Source organism: Garra rufa, chromosome 4, assembly GCF_049309525.1.
Source record: "Garra rufa chromosome 4, GarRuf1.0, whole genome shotgun sequence".
In the NCBI taxonomy this organism is placed as follows: domain Eukaryota; kingdom Metazoa; phylum Chordata; class Actinopteri; order Cypriniformes; family Cyprinidae; genus Garra; species Garra rufa.
In genome coordinates, this window is record NC_133364.1 from 29791658 (window position 1) to 29809987 (window position 18330).

Here is an 18330-nt window from a genome sequence, read left to right on the forward strand (position 1 = left end):
TTTCAAATAGTCCAAGCTGTTTTAAAGCATCCTACTTATCCTGATTCGTTGGAAACAGCTGTTTTAATCAACTCAACAGGTGAAAAACAGAAGCTCTCTTCTGTTGGTTTGTGGACAGTCATGGCTAAGACAAAGGAGCTCACTGAGGACCTGCGGCTGCGCATTGTGGCTGCTCACAAGTCAGGAAAGGGCTTCTAAATGTTTTAAAGTTCCAGTTGCTAAAGTGCAAAGTATTATTAGAAAATAAAAGATGTTCCGCACTGTGAAAAAATCTCAGAGGACATGATCGGAAGCCAAAAGTGACACCTGTGCTGGCAAGGAGGATAGTGAGAGAAGTAAATAAAGAATCCAAGGATCACCACCAAGGCCATCCTGATGAATCTGGGCTCTGCTGGTTGGAACATCTCAAGGCAGACAGTAGAACACTGCACACCGCTGGGTTCTACGGACACAGACCAAAGAGGACACTTCTCCAGATAAGGCACACAAAAGCCCGCTTGGCCTTTGCAAATGCTTATCTGGACAAAGAAGAAGACTTCTGGTCTTCTGTTTTATGGTCAGATCAAACAAAATTTTAATTATTTGGCCACAATGTAGTAGCCTTCATTTGGCGTAAAAAAAGGAAAAGAACACCATCCCCACTGTCAAACATGGTGGTGGGAACCTAATGTTTTGGGGGTGTTTTTCAGCCGGTGGACCAGGGAACATAATCACAGTAAACAACACCATGAAAAAGGAGCAATACATGAAAATTCTCAACAACAACATCAGGCAGTCTGCAGAGAAACTTGGCCTTGGGCACCAGTGGACATTTCAGCGTGACAACAACCCAAAACACACAGCAAAAGTGGTGAAGAAATGGTTAGCAGACAAAAACATTAACGTTTTGCAGTGGCCCAGCCAGAGTCCTGACTAAAATCCGATTGAGAATCTGTGGAGGGAGCTAAAGATCAGGGTGATGGCAACTCTTTCCAACCTGAAAGAATCAGAGCTCATCGCTAAAGATGAATGGGCAAAACTACCAGTGGAGACATGCTGGTCAGCAATTATAGGAAGTGTTTGATTGCTGTAATGGCCAATAAAGGCTTTTCTATTGATTATTAAGAAGGGTATGAATAATTTTGGACATGCCACTTTTTGTTCAAATGTAAATAAAAGATTAGTAACATTTTTTCCCACAATGATGAATCTTGTACATCGTCTTATTATCTTCTGGGAGACATTTGTGTAATTTCCCCCCAAAAAAACTTGCTGGTTGAATAAAAGTAACTTTAAGTCAGAATTTGCCAGGGATGTGAATAATTTCGGGCTTGACTGTATATATATATTTTTAATTTCAGCTTAACTTAAAGTTGTTTTTCATAGTTTTTGTATCCGATAATACCCTTTCTTTGAACAGCAATGTAATAAGTGTTGTGTTTTTGTCTTCTTTGACAGATTTATATGAATGCAGCATGGCATGGCTGGGCTATTCCTTTGTTTCTATTCTTAGCCATTCTGAGGTTGTCGTTGAACTACCTCATTGCCAGGTAAGACAGTTTCCTTTTACACTAGTATGTAATTGAAACTGGGTTAAATAAAAAATTGTAAAATTTCAATGTGTTAAGGTATTGTTGTATATTGACTGAAATTTTGTAAAGAAAGAATATGCTTCCACAAGATCAGCACTCTTGTTAACATATTTGCTAAAAAAAAAAGTCCACTAAGGCAGTCGTCATCTCTGCACATGTATAGTACATGTATTAATGCCAAGACTATATATTACCACAGACTAAACATACATTTTGTATATATACATACATACATACATACATGTGTTTTTTTAGAATATAAAACAAGATTTATTGTTCTTTTTTCTATAGAGGATGGAGAATACAGTGGAGTATTGTGCCTGAAGTTTCTGAACCTGTGGTAGGAATGTTATTCTTTGATAATATTTGGCAGTGTCAGTAACTTGTTTTTATGTTGTGGATATTTATTTATTTATTTTCTTCCAGGAACCTCCAAAGGAAGACTTAACTGTGTCTGAAAAGTTTCAGTTAGTTCTTGATGTTGCACAAAAAGCACAGGTAACTATAAACTTGTTTAGACTTTAATTTTAATATGTCCATTGCATTTACACATTTTCTCAAGAATTTGTATACACTTTACTGTTTCTTGTGATTTTGAAAACTTTGATCTAAAGCCCGTTCGCAATTATGTGTGCATTTCTTTACAAAACTAAAATTTTAGATTTTTTTTTTTTGGCCTGATAGTGAAGGATAAGCACCCAACAACTCTTAGGGTGTGTTCACACTTGTAGTTTGGTTTGTTTAGTTCATTTGATCTGGACCAAAAAGGGAAATTATACATTTGGTTCTGGTCGGCTTAGCATTGACAATGGCATTTTTGACAACAAATCTAAAGATACTGAACCTAAAGCCATAGAAATGTGACCCTGGACCACAAAACCAGTCTTAAGTCGCTGGGGTATATTTGTAGCAATAGCCAAAAATACATTGCATGGGTCAAAATTTTAGATTTTTCTTTTATGCCAAAAATCATTAAGAAATTAAGTAAAGTTCATGTTCCATGAAGATTTTTTGTAAAATTCCTACTGTAAACATATCAAAATGTAATTTTTGATTTGTAATATGCATTGTTAAGAACCTAATTTGGACAACTTTAAAGGTGATTTTCTCAGTCTTTTTGATTTTTTTGCATCCTCAGATTTCTGATTTCAAATAGATGTATCTCAGTCAAATATTGTCCTATCCTAACAAACCATACATCAATAGAAAGCTTATTTATTGAGCTTTAATAAATCTCAGTTTTGTCAAATTTAACCTTATGACTGGTTTTGTGGTCCAGGGTCACAAATAAGTTCACAAGTCTCGGTCCGATTGTTTGGTGCGCGCCAGGGTTCGCATGGCAGCTTTCACACTTACTTAAATTAACCACACTAACAGATTAATCACACCGGAGTTTTAATCAAACCAAACAGGACAAGTGTGAACACACCCTTAAGTATACATGGAAATGTCTTACTATTATTAGGAAAAGTAACCTAGGAGACACCTCATAAAGTTATTTGAGACAATGCAAATGTACATCAACCGTCGTCATACCTGTGTGAGCAGAGCCTGTGATCTAGATCAAGATTTATTGTTTTACATTTTTTGGTCACTGCTTAATTCTCATTATCCCATTCATATTTAATTGTTTTAAGGACTTTTATTAATTTTATAATCTGAAATATAGTCACAGTAATTGTGTTACTTTTTTAATGTCTGCTTTGATTTTTAATTTTATGGACAAATTTCAAATTTAATTTAGCATGAAGTTATTTTTGACCGACATTAATGTTAAAATTAATGTTTCTACAGAATCTTTTTGGCAAGATGTCAGATGTTTTGGAGAAAATAAAAAAGTAAGTAGCTCTTTTAACTTTTATTGCTGTACTGTGGAGCCTGTAAATTCCAATGAGAGGACAAATTATATTTCAATGCTTTTGTGTTCACTTATAAAATTTTTGTGTTTTAAACATTACATTTTTGGTAATGGAAATAATATGAGATGGGGAAAATATGCAAAGTTTCTTAAGGGATTGCAAAACGTTTTGTGGGAGCATTGAAATATAATGGCTCTGTACCATACGTGACCTAAAGTAAACTAATGATCGTTTCTCCATGTTTGTATGTGTTATGGATGGATGTTTGTGTGCGTATGTGTACATCAGTTTGTTCATGTGGGTTCAGCCTGAGATCACTCAGAAATTGTACATCGCTCTGTGGGTGGCCTTCATCTCCTCTTGTGTCCTGCCCTACAAGTTGATGGGCTTCATGATTGGTGAGAATCATTATCCATACTCCTCGCATACATAAACAACCCATGCACACTAATAACAATAATACACAAACAAACAGTATCGTTCCAAGTGGCACGTCTCCAAGAAGCATTAACTGCACATTAAAGACAAATGCTTCCTCAGAGGGAGATGACTGCATTGTGCACTGCATGAATCGTGACCACAAACTGGGTTGATTATTTGTGTGCTTTGAATCATTTTAGCACCGAAGGAATTATACAGATAAGATAATGGTTCAAACATCCTAACATCTGAACGTAGTTACCGTAGCAAGAGAGACAATTAGCAACAGATAGTTGGTCATTTTCTTTTGAGGTAATACTTTTATTCAGTATGGATGCATTTTTTTTTAAATCAAATGAGCATTACATTGTTTAAAACAAATACTGTTTTAAATTCTATTCATCAAAGCATCCTGGAAAAAAAATGTATTATGGTTTTCACAATTTAAGTAGGACAACTGTTTTCAGTATTTCAATATTGATACTGGATATCAATCGATATTGAGACTGGAGTAATGGCTGCTGAAAATTCAGCTTCGCCATCACAATAAGAAATACTTTTTAAACCATAATAACATAGAAAAACGTTATTTTAAATGTTAAGAATATTTCACAATACTACTGTTTTTTTTATCAAATAAATGCATAAAAACATATTTTAATTATTATTTTTAAAACATTCCGGTAACACTTTCTATGAAGCCTGTATTTATAATACTTTATTAAGGTATTCTTAAGGCATCATAATGAATGAATAATGCATTATATAAAAACATATAATATGTTGTATCATCTCATGGCTATTCATAAGAATGCTTTTAATGTATTATAATTTTTACTTATTTGTGGTTATAGCTTTCAAGAGTATGATTGCCTCCTCATAGTCTCATATCTTGCCATCTTATTAATGTCACCTTACTTAAAGCATACAAAGACCACTTATAAGTAATAATAATAATAATATTTCTCGAAGAGCTATTAGATCAGGTTTCAGATTAGATGAATGTGTAATATGACACATTTGTATTATCAGTTTGATTATTTTGATGGTACCCTTTAGACAGCTTTTGATAAGTAACTCTGCAGCTGTCAGCTAGCAGTAATTATTAGTAGTACGATGCTAAATATATGCTAACACTGTTACCCAAAAGACAAACTGATTATAAACAACTTTCCAAGTATGTGAACCTTCTACTTAGCCTAACCCTAACCTTAACCTAAATCTAATAATACTCTAATGAGTGTTAGTTGACATGTAGTTGGAAAGTTGCTTATAGTCAATAGACTAGGGGAACCATCAAAATAAAACGTAATATAATGTAAAAATAAATGTAATATGATAAAGTCCATTATACTGTCCTCCAAAGACAAAGTGCAGTAACTACGCCAACACTGAAACTGAGAAAAATGCCTTTAAAGTTTTTACACCGGCTAGTCAAACATGTTGACACTCTCGTTTCTCTGAAACGGGACAAAATTGAACCAAGAGACTTTGCCACAAGACAAAACAGTTGTCACAAAGTCCATTTTAAGCCTTAATTCAACTTTGACCAAATCTGTAGTTACTGCGCTTTTCCTTTGGAGGGCAGTATAAATTAAGTAGCTGTAATTTGGCGTCCATTGTGTGTTATACATAATCTTAATCTTAAAAGTTATAACCTCAATCACTCAAGTATTATAATGTATTATAATTGTTGATTATTCATGAGATGATATAACATATATTTTTTTTCATAATGCATTATGCATTCATTATAATGCCTTAGACATACCCTTAATGTATTATAAATAGGGGCTTCATAGAAATTGTTACCAAAACTCCAAAATTTTAAGTAAGCAAGTTAGAGTGTTCCAGGCAATAAAGTTTGCTTCCATCATGGTCTATAAAATGAAAGTGATGTAAAAAGTTGTTTGTGTTGAAATTCAGCAGTCTAAAGTTGTAGTTGTTTGATCATACTCATGGTGTGTGTCTTTTCTCTGGCAGGGCTTTACGCGGGCATCAAGTTCTTTATTATAGACTTCCTGTTTAAGAGCTGCCCAAAACTCAGAGACAAATACGACACTCCACACATCATGTGGAACAGCCTGCCCACCGACCCTCAACTGAAAGAACGCAGCAATGCCACTGTGTCACGACGGGTGAGAGAGGAAGAGACAATGTCATGCTCTAACACCAGGCTCCTGGGTGTTTTCACACTTTAAATGTCATACCTATTTGAAACGTTTGTTTCAAAGTGTCAGGCACTGTAAATACGTGTGTATGAGAGTGATAGGTATTGCCTCGTAGGGGAAACATCAGTGTAGGTAGTTGACATGACAGTCACACATAATCTGTTGTCTTTCTCTCTCAGCTGTCTGGGTGTGAGAAGGTAGGGTTTGTGATGTGCTTCTGCCAGCACCTGTGTGTGTGTGTGTGTGTGTGTGTGTGTGTGTGTGTGTGTGTGTGTGTGTGTGTGTGTGTGTGTGTGTGTGTGTGTGTGTGTGTGTGTGTGTGTGTGTGTGTGTGTGTGTGTGTGTGTGTGTGTGTGTGTGTGTGTGTGTGTGTGATGAAACCAGCTGACCTTTCTTTACCTTTGTGTGTTTGGATCTAGATGCACAGTGTGATATGAAATTTGTCTGTGCTCAAATGGATCAAAATGACCATATAGTTCCAATGGCCCAACTGATGCTACTGGGTGAATCTACCAAAGAAATGTCCAGGTTTTATATTGCCACAAAAGATAAAAATAAATATACATTTTGTTTTGTCCAACCATTCAGGTTTTTTTTCTTCCTATTTTGACATTTATATCATTACAATTAAGCATACACTGCAAAAAATGCTTTTCCTGCTTAGATTTTTTTGTCTTGTTTCCAGCCAAAATATATAAAAATTCTTCAATCAAAAAGGGTTTTCTATATGAGTAAAAATTAAGAAAAAACAGAAAACAAGATTATTTTTCTTACCTCATTGACAGATTCTTTAGCTTGTTTCAAACAAAAGCACACTTAATTTTGACTTTTTTTTTTTTTTTTTTTTTCAATTTTTACTTGTCTAAAAAAATCCTTCGTGATTTAAGAATTTTTTGACATTTTGGCTGGAAACAAGACGAAAAATCTAAATAAGAAAATTATTGTAATATAAAAATGATTTTTTTTTTTTTATTTATTTAAATTATTTTAGGGTTGTGTTTTATTGTAATGAAATTGATGTCACCATGCAAATATTAATGGTTTTAATGTAAAAATAGTGTTTATTTTATTAACACAAAATATGATTTTCTTTATTACGTGGTGAAATATCAAATGGACATTTCTGGACAGATTTCATGTAATTCACCCTATTATTATATTGACATTTTTCACATTTTATTTAAAAAGTCATACTTAATGTCATTAATTGACAGCTCTACTGATTTTATTTAATATTAATGACTTAATATAATCTAATATAGATATTTCAATTTAATTTAATGTGTACAGCTAATGTGGCATTTTGGATCCATTTTCACAGACTATGTGATGGGTATGCTCTTTTTTAGTATGTTTGAGATATTATTATCATTTTTATTAATAGTGTAAAAAAAGTTTGGGATCAGTAGGATTTTTTTTAAGTCTCTATTGCTCATCTAAGTTACATTTATTTGATCAAAAATACACAAAAAAGTTATATTATAAAATATTATTACAGTTCAAAATAGCAGTTTTATATATATATATATATATATATATATATATATATATATATATATATATATATATACTTTAAAACAGATTTTTTTTCTGTGATGCAAAGCAGACTTTTCATCAAAACTTTTTATCAATTTAAAACATCCTGGCTGAATTAAAGTATTCATTTCTTTCAAAGAGAGAAAGAAAGAAAATATTTATTGAGCCCAAACTTTGAACAAGGTGTTTATTGTTACAAAAGTTCTATTGTAAATAAATGTTGTTCTTTTTAACATTTTATTTAAAGAATCCTGAAAAAGTATCACAGGTTCAAAAAAAAAAAAAAAAAAAAAAAAGAAAAAATTTAAATGAAGCAGCAAAACTGTTTCCAACACTGATAATAAATCAGCATATTAGAATGATTTCTGAATGATCATGTGACACTGAATACTAGAGTAATGATGCAGAAAATTCAGCTTTGTATCACAGGAATAAAATATGTTTTAAAGTATGTTAAAATAGAAAACCCTTATTTTAAATTGCATTAACATTTCACAATATTAGTTATTTTCTTTATTTTTAATCAAATAAACGCAACCTTGATGAGCAGAAAAGTCTTCTTTGAAAAGCATTCAAAATCGTATTGATCCAAAACTTTTGAGCGATAGTGGTATATATATATTTATTTTATTATTATTATTATTATTATTATTAATTTAATAATTTAAGTATTTAGGTATGTTTATTTTATTTTGATTTATTTATTTTTTATAATTTTTTTCAACTCTAGTTTTCACAATAGTGCAGTATTAGATCATTAGAGGTAGAAATTGTTGAATGTTTGTGTTTAGAGCACCGAAAATAAAGTAGTTTGACTGTGTTGATACAAGATGCTCTTTTGTATGGGATCAATGGCAGTTTTAAGTTTCTCTTAAAACATCATTACACTGACACTCATTACCCACATAAACGCACGAACATACTAAAAAAACTAACTATATCATATTAGTAGTAGTGATAAACTGTTTTGATCATAAGATGAACAGGAAATCAGAATGAACCCTCTACTGCACTTCACCCTGTTTACTAGAATTTCTATTACGTATGAGTCATTAGTGCATGTTTTCCAGAAGAAAAAGGAAAAAATCGTAAAAATGTTTCTTCACAACTATCCTTCTTGCTGACATCTCCAAAGCCACAAACAACTCATTCTCTCTTTCTCTCTCTATATATACAGTCAAGCACAAAATTACTCATACCCCTGGCAAATTCTGACTTAGTTACTTTTATTCAACCAGCAAGTTTTTATTTATTTATATATTTATTTGACCGGAAATTACAAAAAAGGCTTCTCCCAAAAGATAATAAGACTATGTACAAGAGGCATCATTGTGGAAAAAAATATGTCTCAGCTTTTATTTACATTTGAACAAAAAGTGGCAAGTCCAAAATTATTCAAACTCTTTGCAAACTGTCACAGTCTATGGGAAAATCCAAAGTTCTATACCATTCCAAATAGTCCAAGCTGTTCTAAAGCATCCTAATTACCCTGATTCAACAGTTTTAATCAACTCAACAGGTGAAAAACAGAAGCTCTCTGCTGTTGGTTTGTGGACAGTCATGGCTAAGACAAAGGAGCTCACTGAGGACCTGCGTCTGCACATTGTGGCTGCTCACAGGTCAGGAAAGGGCTATAAGACCATATCTAAATGTTTTGAAGTTTCATTGGCTACAGTGCAAAGTATTATTAAAAAATGCAAGACGTTACACACTGTGAAAAATCTCAGAGGATGTGGTCGGAAGCCAAAAGTGACACCTTTGGATCACCACCAAGGCGATCCTGATGAATCTGGGCTCTGCATGGTGGTGGGAACCTAATGTTTTGGGGGTGTTTTTAAGCTGGTGGACCAGGTAACCTAATCACAGTAAACGGCACCATGAAAAAGGAGCAATACATCAATATTCTCATCAGGCAGTCTGCAGAGAAACTTGGCCTTGGGCACTAGTGGACATTTCAGCATGACAACGACCAAAACACAGCAAAAGTGGTAAAGAAATGGTTAGCAGACAAAAACATTAATGTTTTGCAGTGGCCCAGCCAGAGTCCTGACTTAAATCCAATTGAGAATCTGTGGAGGGAGCTAAAGATCAGGGGATCAAGGAGACCCTCCAACCTGAAAGAGTTGGAGCTCATCGCTAAAGATGAATGGGCAAAAATACCAGTGGAGGCATTCAAAAAGCTGATCAGCAAGTATAGGAAGCATTTGATTGCTGTAATAGCCAATAAAGGCTTTTCTATTTGATTATTGAGAAGGGAATGAATAATTTTAGACATGCCACTTTTTGTTGAAATGTAAATAAAAGATGAGTAGTAATTTTTTCCACAATGATGCCTCTTGCACATCGTCTTATCTTCTAGGAGACGTCATTTCTAATAAAAAAAAAATAAAAAAAACTTGCTGGTTGAATAAAAGTAACTTTAAGTCAGAATTTGCCAGGGGTATGAATAATTTCGGACATGACTGTATATACACGTGTTGTATGTTAAAACTCCTCCTTTTTATGTTTAGATCCAGCCGGTGGTATCACGAAGTAGTTTAGCTACCATCCCAGCCGGAGTGACCCGAGAGGAAGAGAGTGGTCGTTCACACAGTACAAAGAAAGGAGCATTCCATGAGGTCTTCAACCTACCTGAAAATGAGAGACCTTTGCCTGGTGAGACCTCTTGTCCTCTTGTATCATGAGATTTTCCATCCTGAATGAAAACAGTACTTGAAATCTAAATAGAAAGAAGGAAACAGATGTGTTAAACACACCAAACTGATTTTTACTCACTTCTCTTTCCACTTCTGTACAAAGGATTGATTTAGTGTTTTCTTCTCTTGCAGTGTGTGAGAACGGATGGAGATGCTGTCTGATAAACAGAGACAGAAAGATGCCTACTGACTACATTCGTAATGGGATGCTTTATGTCACTGAGAAGTAAGAAACGTTTGCTCATTATGTGATTGTTGAGCACAGGAAAAGGCTGGCAACTCTTTTTACTCTCTTCCATGCTGTTATGAATAGTGTCGCACATTTGTACATCAACATTTGATGTGCATTAATGCAGTAGCAGTGTAATTACAATTGGTTGTCCATCCAACAGCTACCTGTGTTTTGAGAGCTCCAGCTCAAGATCAGGGTCTTCAAAAAAGAACAAAGTCATCAAACTGGTGGACATCACAGATATCCAGAAGGTTTGTGCAAGTGTTGACAGCTAAATTTAAAACCACTAAAATTATTTTTGGTAAGCTGAAACATAAACTTAAACTGTCTGAAATAAATGTTTAAGTAATAAAATTACTAAAACAGACAAAAAAAAATAAAATTGCAAAACCACTTAGTTTTAACTAAAACAAAATAATAATAAAAAAATATTTAAAAAGAATAATACAAATAAAAAATAATTCAAAAATGAATAAACATATATAATATTTGCAATATGTATTCCACATGATGTCTAGTGGGCAAGTGTTCTTGTTCAGATAAAGCAATAGCTTTGTCCATTTATTATTAGCTTAATGAACCTTTTATCCTTCGCCAACCTATTGGATATGAGCACTATGCTTTTGTGTCATACAGCAGGTGGCAGCATTGCATCACAGGCTGCACACAGTCCTGCATGTACTGCACATGAAAAGGGCATTTTGATGAAATATACATATACTTTGGAGGTTTCTAAATTATACAGTTACATTTTACATTTATGCATTTGGCAGATGCATTTTCATCCCAAAGAAAAAAAAAACATTAAATTCAAGGCACACATTTTAAACGTTTCTGCTTTGCCTGGGATTCAAATTTATGACCTTGGTAGTGCTGTCGTCTTCTGTTTGAGCTACAGGAAGGCATTTGATACAGCTATACTACAGCTATAATTATGATAAAACTAATTTGTAAATATTCATATTTTTGCAATTAGGAATATTTTGTAAATGCAATACAATGGATGAATTTTGCTCAGATTTGCAGTTTGGAGCAACAAAATTTCGGCAATTGGTCTTAAACATGTCCAGACTGAAAACCAACCAAAGATTTGGTCATTTACTCACCCTCAGACTGTTCCAAATTTTTATGAGTTTCTTTCTTCTGTTAAGCACAAAAGAAGATATTTTGAAGAATGTTGGTAACCAAACAGTTGATGTACTGCAAAAAATACTTTTCTTACTTAGATTTTTTTTTTTTTTTTTGTCGTTTCCAGCCAAAATATCTAAAAAATAAAAAAAAAACTCGCTTAGTTAACTTTCAGAACAAAAATTTACAGATAATGTACTCATCCCTTTGTCATCCAAAATGTTAATGTCTTTCTTTCTTCAGTCGTAAGAAAATTATGTTTTTTGAGTAAACATTTCAGGAAAAGACGAGTGTTTGAGATTAAAAAAGTTTGGAAAATAACCGATCGTTTTGCTAGATAAGACCCTTTTTCCTCGGCTAGGATCATTTAGAGCCCTTTGAAGCTGCATTTAAACTGCATTTTGGAAGTTCAAACTTGGGGGCACCATAGAAGTCCATTATATAAAGTGAAATCCTGAAATGTTTTCCTCAAAAAACACTGTTTCCTTATGACTGAAGAAAGAAAGACATGAACATCTTGGATGACAAGGGGGTGAGTATATTATCTATAATTTTTTGTTCTGAAAGTGAAATACTGCTTTAATTTTTACTTGTTTTTTTTTCTAAAAAAAACAAAACAAAAACCTTTTCTAGAAAATGTTACAGATTTTGTTACCATAACATTCAATACATGTGACCCTGGACCACAGAACCATTAAGTAGCATGGGTATATTTGTAGCAATAGCCAAAAATAGATATATTTTTTATGCCAAAAATCATTAGAATATTAAGTAAAGATCATGTTCCATGAATATATTTTGTAAATTTCCTACGATAAATATATCAAAACGTTATTTTGGATTAGTAATATGCATTCATAAGAACTTCATTTGTTCAACTTTAAAGGTGATTTTCTCAGTATTTAGATTTTTTTTCACACCCTAAGATTCCAGATTTTCAAATAGTAGTATCTCAGCCAAATATTGTCCTATCCTAACAAACAGCTTTCAGATGATGTATAAATCTCAATTTCAGAAAATTCACCCTTATGACAGGTTTTGTGGTCCACAGTCACAAATGATAAATCTGTATTGAAGAAAAAAAGTAAACTTTAAACTTTTTTTAAAAAAATTATACTGTTACAATTAGATTTAACTTTTGCATTTCTTTTTCCATAGTACAAAGTTTTATCAGTTCTGCCCGGGTCTGGAATGGGCATTTCTATTGCCACCCCCTCAACACAGAAGGTATTTAACTCAAGTCCAATTTATATGTATAGTGCTTTTCACAATACAGCTTTACAGAAAATCATGATGTTAATATTTACAGTTTAATATCTTCATGCCAAATAATCGCCTTTAGCATATTAGAGCTGAACGATAATACAGTTTACATTTTGTGATGATATAAGCAATCAATCAGTTGAGATATGAGACATGCAAGTATATACAGTGCCTTGCAAAAGTATTCATACCCCTTCATTTTTTCACATTTTGTTTTGTTGCAGCATTATGTTAAACTGCTTTAAATTAGTTTTTCCCCCACATCAATTTACACTCCATACACCATAATAATGACAAAGCAAAAACCAGATTTGCAAATTTTACAGATTTATTAAAAATAAAACACTGACACATTGCATACGTATTCATACCCTTATCTCAGTACATAGTTGAAGCACCTTTACAGCCTCAAGTCTTTTTGGGTATGATGTGACAAGCTTTGCACATCTGCATTTGGCAATTATCTGCCATTCTTTGCCTCACCTTTTCACCTCTCAAGCCAAGTCAGCTTGGATGGGGGCTGGCAGACATTTTCTAGAGTCCTAGTTGTTCCAATCATCTTCCATTATGGATAATGCTTCTGTGAACCTTCAATGCAGCAGATTTTTTTCTGAACTCTTCCCTAGATCATTGCCTTAACACAAGTCTGTCACTGAGCTCTACAGGCAGTTATCTTGACCACAGGACTTGGTTTTTGCTCTGATATGCATTTTCAGCTGTTAGACCTTTTCTGAGAGGTGTGTGCCTTTCTAAATCATACTCATTCAAAGGAATTCGCCACAGTTTAACTCCACTCGAAGTGTAGTAACATCTAGAAGCAATATGAATGCTCCTGAGCTAAATTTCGAGTGTCCCAGAAAAGGGTATGAATACTTATGCAACGGGATCTTTTCAGTTTTTTATTTCTAATAAATTTGCACAAATGTTAAAAACCTATTTTTTTTTTTTGTCATTATGGAGTAGGGAGTGTAGAAAAAAGTAATTTAAAGTAGTTTAACATAAGGCAGCAACATAACAAAATGTGAAAGAAATGAAGGGGTGTGAAGAATTTCGCAAGGCACTGTATCGCATTGTGAGTGTACTCTATGTATGCTGCTAAAGTTAAATATACTTTATCACCCTCATTAAAAGTGTTATGCTGTCTATCTTACTGCTTTGATTAATAACTAAGTCAAGTCTAACAGTGAAACTCTTGATCTTGTTCTCACAGCCACTGGTCTTTGGTGCCATGATACACAGAGACGAGGCCTTTGAAACGATCTTTACCCAGTACATGAAGATCATGACCACAGCCAACCCGGAGACGTAACTCACCCTTTATCATTCTGGAGTATATCTCATTTTAAAAAAATAAAAGATGAGACCAGTGTTTCCTGTCTGGTTAACTTTAACGGACCGCAATTTGGGCAGGACATTCAGCGAGCTGACATTCCAACGAGGGTCTGCATCTCAAAGCAGAGACTTTTTTCAACCTAAGGGATGCGGGCGGCTTCTCGTCATGTGACCCTGACCTTTTTGGCTTTTTAAAGATGAGCACTGATCAGTGTACAGACTTGTGTTTTGTACTCGTCTCTCAGTGATTCCGATTTCATGTCTGGTTTTATCCTGGAAGATGTTACAGGGTGGTTTTGCTAAGGAAGCCGATCATACAGGATGATCTTTAACACGTTAAACAATGCTTTAAAATGTCTTAATCAGTATTTTTGTTTTTTAAAAAAGAGAACATTTCCACAGTTTGTTAGGTAAAACAAATCAAAAGCTTAATTTTTAACTTGAAACCAAGTATTTTCCTTCTCAATTAAATTTGTCTTTAAACAAAATGTTGATATTTTATACTGGAAAACGACAAAAATACTGATTAACATGAATTGTAATTGTGCAGTAACTGCATTATAATGTGTCTTCGCACTTATAGTGTTTTGCAGCAACAAACTGACATAAAGTTATTCATTTTTAATCAGAGTTTGAGCTATTTGAGGCAACAAAGTTATACAATAGTTTGTCTCGTGCACTATTTTACATCTTGACCTTTTCAGCTCTCAAATTTAATGTATGCTAGTGGTCAGAAGGTCAGTAAAAATGTAAACTTTGTCACTTTGTCATTTTGCAGTGCCAGAAATCGAAAACTTTTATTGAAAACGAAGGTAAATGAACTTTCACTGCAAATCACTATCAGCGCAAATGACCTTTAAGACTGATAAACAAAGCCTTTTTTTTTTTTTTTTTTTTTTTTTTTTATACATTTGTTTACATTGTTGTTGTTGTGTGCGCAGAACACACACACAAACTCACTTAAATCTCACCTCTCAGCAAAGTGTGCTTCATGTCTTTTTAGCAAAACATCTTTCCCAAAGCTAACTTTGGGAAAGTGTAGTTTTAAATTGTTGAAAATGCCTTTCGTTTAAAATTTAATGTCATAATATTGTAGCAGTCAGCTATCATTAATACGAAAACACTAGATGTGAAGGGTGTCAGAATCAGAAATGAACATTTGGTTGCACTTTATTTTCCAGTAGAATACTTAACTGTGTACTTACACAAGTACTGAATAATATAAGGTAACTACTTGGACTTAATATGGGTTAAATTTAGGTTTAGGGTTAGTTGTATAATCAATACTAAGTACATAGTATGTATATGGAGAACAGGACTGTAAAATAAAGTGCTGCTGAACATTTTTACCAAGTATTTCATGTATATCTGTCTTAAAGATGAACACCAGTTACTTGTTAATGTTTTGTCACTATAAACTGTTACTAAATGAAGTTGAATTCAGTACAGAAAAGCCTTCACAGAGCGACTCTAAACTTGTTTTGACGACAATCTTTAGCTCTTTAAAACAATCTTTGGGTGAATCTCACTGTCTGATTTTTTTAAATAATTGGCATAAATGAAATTATACTTAACATGTTTTATGTTGATTTTTATTATGTTTTTATTAATTTTTTATTATAAATGAGATGTATTTTTCACATACTGTAAGGGTAATACTAATTTGGGATAGTGTAAGAAAGTAATGTCACAATGAAAATAAATATGCGAAGAGGCTAACCCCTTAACTGTCACTCCCATTTTTGGACGCAGACATAAAAATGCGGTAGTCAAACTTAAATCTTTACAATTCATGGACGAAAACATTTTGTAATATGATTTTGATGTACATTTTCCATGTTAATGTGATGCCTGATTTTAAAATGGTTTTCAAAGGATGAATTTTGAGATTACGTTTTCAAGTGATACATAATTTCTTATGATTTCTAAAGCAAGAAGTAGATTTTCGAGGTGAGCTCTTGTCATAAATTGATCTATCTATTTCCTACATAATTTGTAACACACAAAAATTTTTTAAAATATCTATTTAGGAGCCTTTGACCTTTCTGGATATATACACTGTAAAAAGTTGTCACCAGTTTCAACTTAAAAACTTAAGTTTAGCAGCTGCCTTAAGATTTCAAGTTAAATCAACTTAAGTCATTTAAACTCACAAGTTATATCAACTAATTTTTATTGTAATAAGTTAAAATGACTTACTTTTAAGCTGATTAAACTTAAAAACTTAAGGCAGCTGCTGAACTTAGGTTTTTAAGTTGAATCTGGTTAAAACTTTTTACAGTGTAGTTTGTCATGATTAGATGAGGATTTATTTGTAAAATGGTGAAGTAAACGAAGGCAACCCACAGAGGGGACGGATGACAGTTAAATGGGTTAAATAAAGGCTAAATAAGACTTGAAATTTTCAGTTTTTGTGAGATTCACCCTTTCCGCTCATCTTTAACTGCTACTATTCACTAAAACATTTGATTGCTTTTAGATTAATTAACATTGGTAAAAAATGCATGATTTCCAGTCATAAATTATTTCAGAACAGCTAATGTATACACTATTGAAAAACATCCATTGGCACAAAGCAGCAATACATCTCCTTAATGGATGTAGTGGTAAATACAATTCAATACAACATTTACCATAAGTTCCATCTTGGAATCTAAGAGTAATCTAAATAATAGAATTGTACAAGATTTTTGTTTTTATTTGTTCACCCTAAACGGAAAAGCTTGCACAGACACACTATAACATTAAGTAGCTGAAAATTGACGTTCAGGGCCACATTTGTATCTTAGACATTCCAAAGATTACCATTTTCTGAGAAAATACTGTTCATACTTTGTCTTCCCATTAATCTGTTAGTTTACTCACACACAAGAGGGACTGTTGAATGTTGCTCAGCACCCAAAGATGAATCAGTGTATTTTACCAAAGGCCTTTTAGAGCTTTTGGAAGTCTCCCGCATGATGGTTGTTGTGTTGGATTGCACTAATGAAGCACAGAATGAATCGGGTAACTAATAGTTTTGCCAAATGTTGTTTCTTTAACATTGTCTGTCTCAAACTGATGTTTACACAGGCTGGGTCTAAATCCAGTCCAGACCAGTTTGATCCCTGCAAACCGGCCCAGCCCAGGGGAGTGAAAACTGGAATAATATCATTTCTGTCTTTTTTTTTTTTTCCTTCATCTTTTTACAGTTTCTGGTACAAATGCTTTTAGAAAATGTATCAGCACTAAGAAATTAATTACGAGTAAATTAATACAGTACATGAGTGAATAGGTCATATTTCATTCAAATATGAAGGAGAAAAAGAATGGAAATTATATTTTGCAAATTTTGAAGTATTTATACATCATATTGTACTGCCTTAATATTATGCAGTTGTGAGATTTTTTATTTTTTGCATTAGTCATCTTGGCTTTTGTTTTTCCTAAATATAATTTATTTTTTCTTTTCATTTAGTGGTGGAATATGACAGACTCGTTCATGAGTTTCACACACACAATATTACATTTTAAAAGCAACACAGTTTATACTAAAAAGCTGCATTGGGCTGTTTAACTGAGCATCAAAAGTCATTGTGTATCTGGAAGTGCTCAAGTTGGCACTAGCTGATAAAGTATTTGTTAATTGTGTTTGCTATTTTCATAATATTTTCACTGCAAAATAACATTTACAGAGCTCATCTGACAGATGTGAATTACTGTTATTATTTGTTATGTGTTTTTTTCTGGCTGTCTGAAGACAATTGACTCAAAAGGAATTTATATACAAAAGTAGAGTAATATAAGAAAAGTTCCTTTTCTGATTTGAATAGAACAATGTATATTGTTAAATCATAATGTGTTGTACACTTTTTTAATTTAAGTAAATTAATGAATTGTATAGACGTATATGTGTCTGTCTGTTGATTTTTTACACTATTTTTGACTATGTTTTACTGCAAATCCACATTTTTGCGTCAACTTACCCTTTGAGACATTTTGACCAGCAGCCACTAGTCGGCACTGAGGTGACAGGGTTGAAGACACCAGATAGACATGCAGAGAATACCTGTAAATCACATAATATGGCTGTATAAAGCAGTAAATGCTTTTATTATGGTAGTCTTAAAAGGCTCTGTGGAG

At 33.2% G+C, this 18330-nt stretch overlaps 1 protein-coding gene across 1 annotated transcript in view; it reads left to right on the plus strand.

Moving 5' to 3' along the window:
• The window catches only part of LOC141332865 (GRAM domain-containing protein 4-like), a 36169-nt gene extending 18081 nt beyond the window's left edge, over positions 1-18088 (plus strand). Inside the window, exons 7-18 of the mRNA XM_073837827.1 lie at positions 1438-1529; positions 1863-1911; positions 1998-2069; positions 3366-3409; positions 3719-3828; positions 5834-5988; positions 6201-6218; positions 10068-10212; positions 10386-10479; positions 10646-10736; positions 12772-12840; positions 14087-18088. Of these exons, the coding sequence (XP_073693928.1) occupies positions 1438-1529; positions 1863-1911; positions 1998-2069; positions 3366-3409; positions 3719-3828; positions 5834-5988; positions 6201-6218; positions 10068-10212; positions 10386-10479; positions 10646-10736; positions 12772-12840; positions 14087-14185 (1038 nt within the window). The 3' untranslated portion in view covers positions 14186-18088. The remainder of the gene's footprint in view (positions 1-1437; positions 1530-1862; positions 1912-1997; positions 2070-3365; positions 3410-3718; positions 3829-5833; positions 5989-6200; positions 6219-10067; positions 10213-10385; positions 10480-10645; positions 10737-12771; positions 12841-14086) is intronic.
• The last annotated feature ends 242 nt before the right edge of the window (positions 18089-18330 follow it).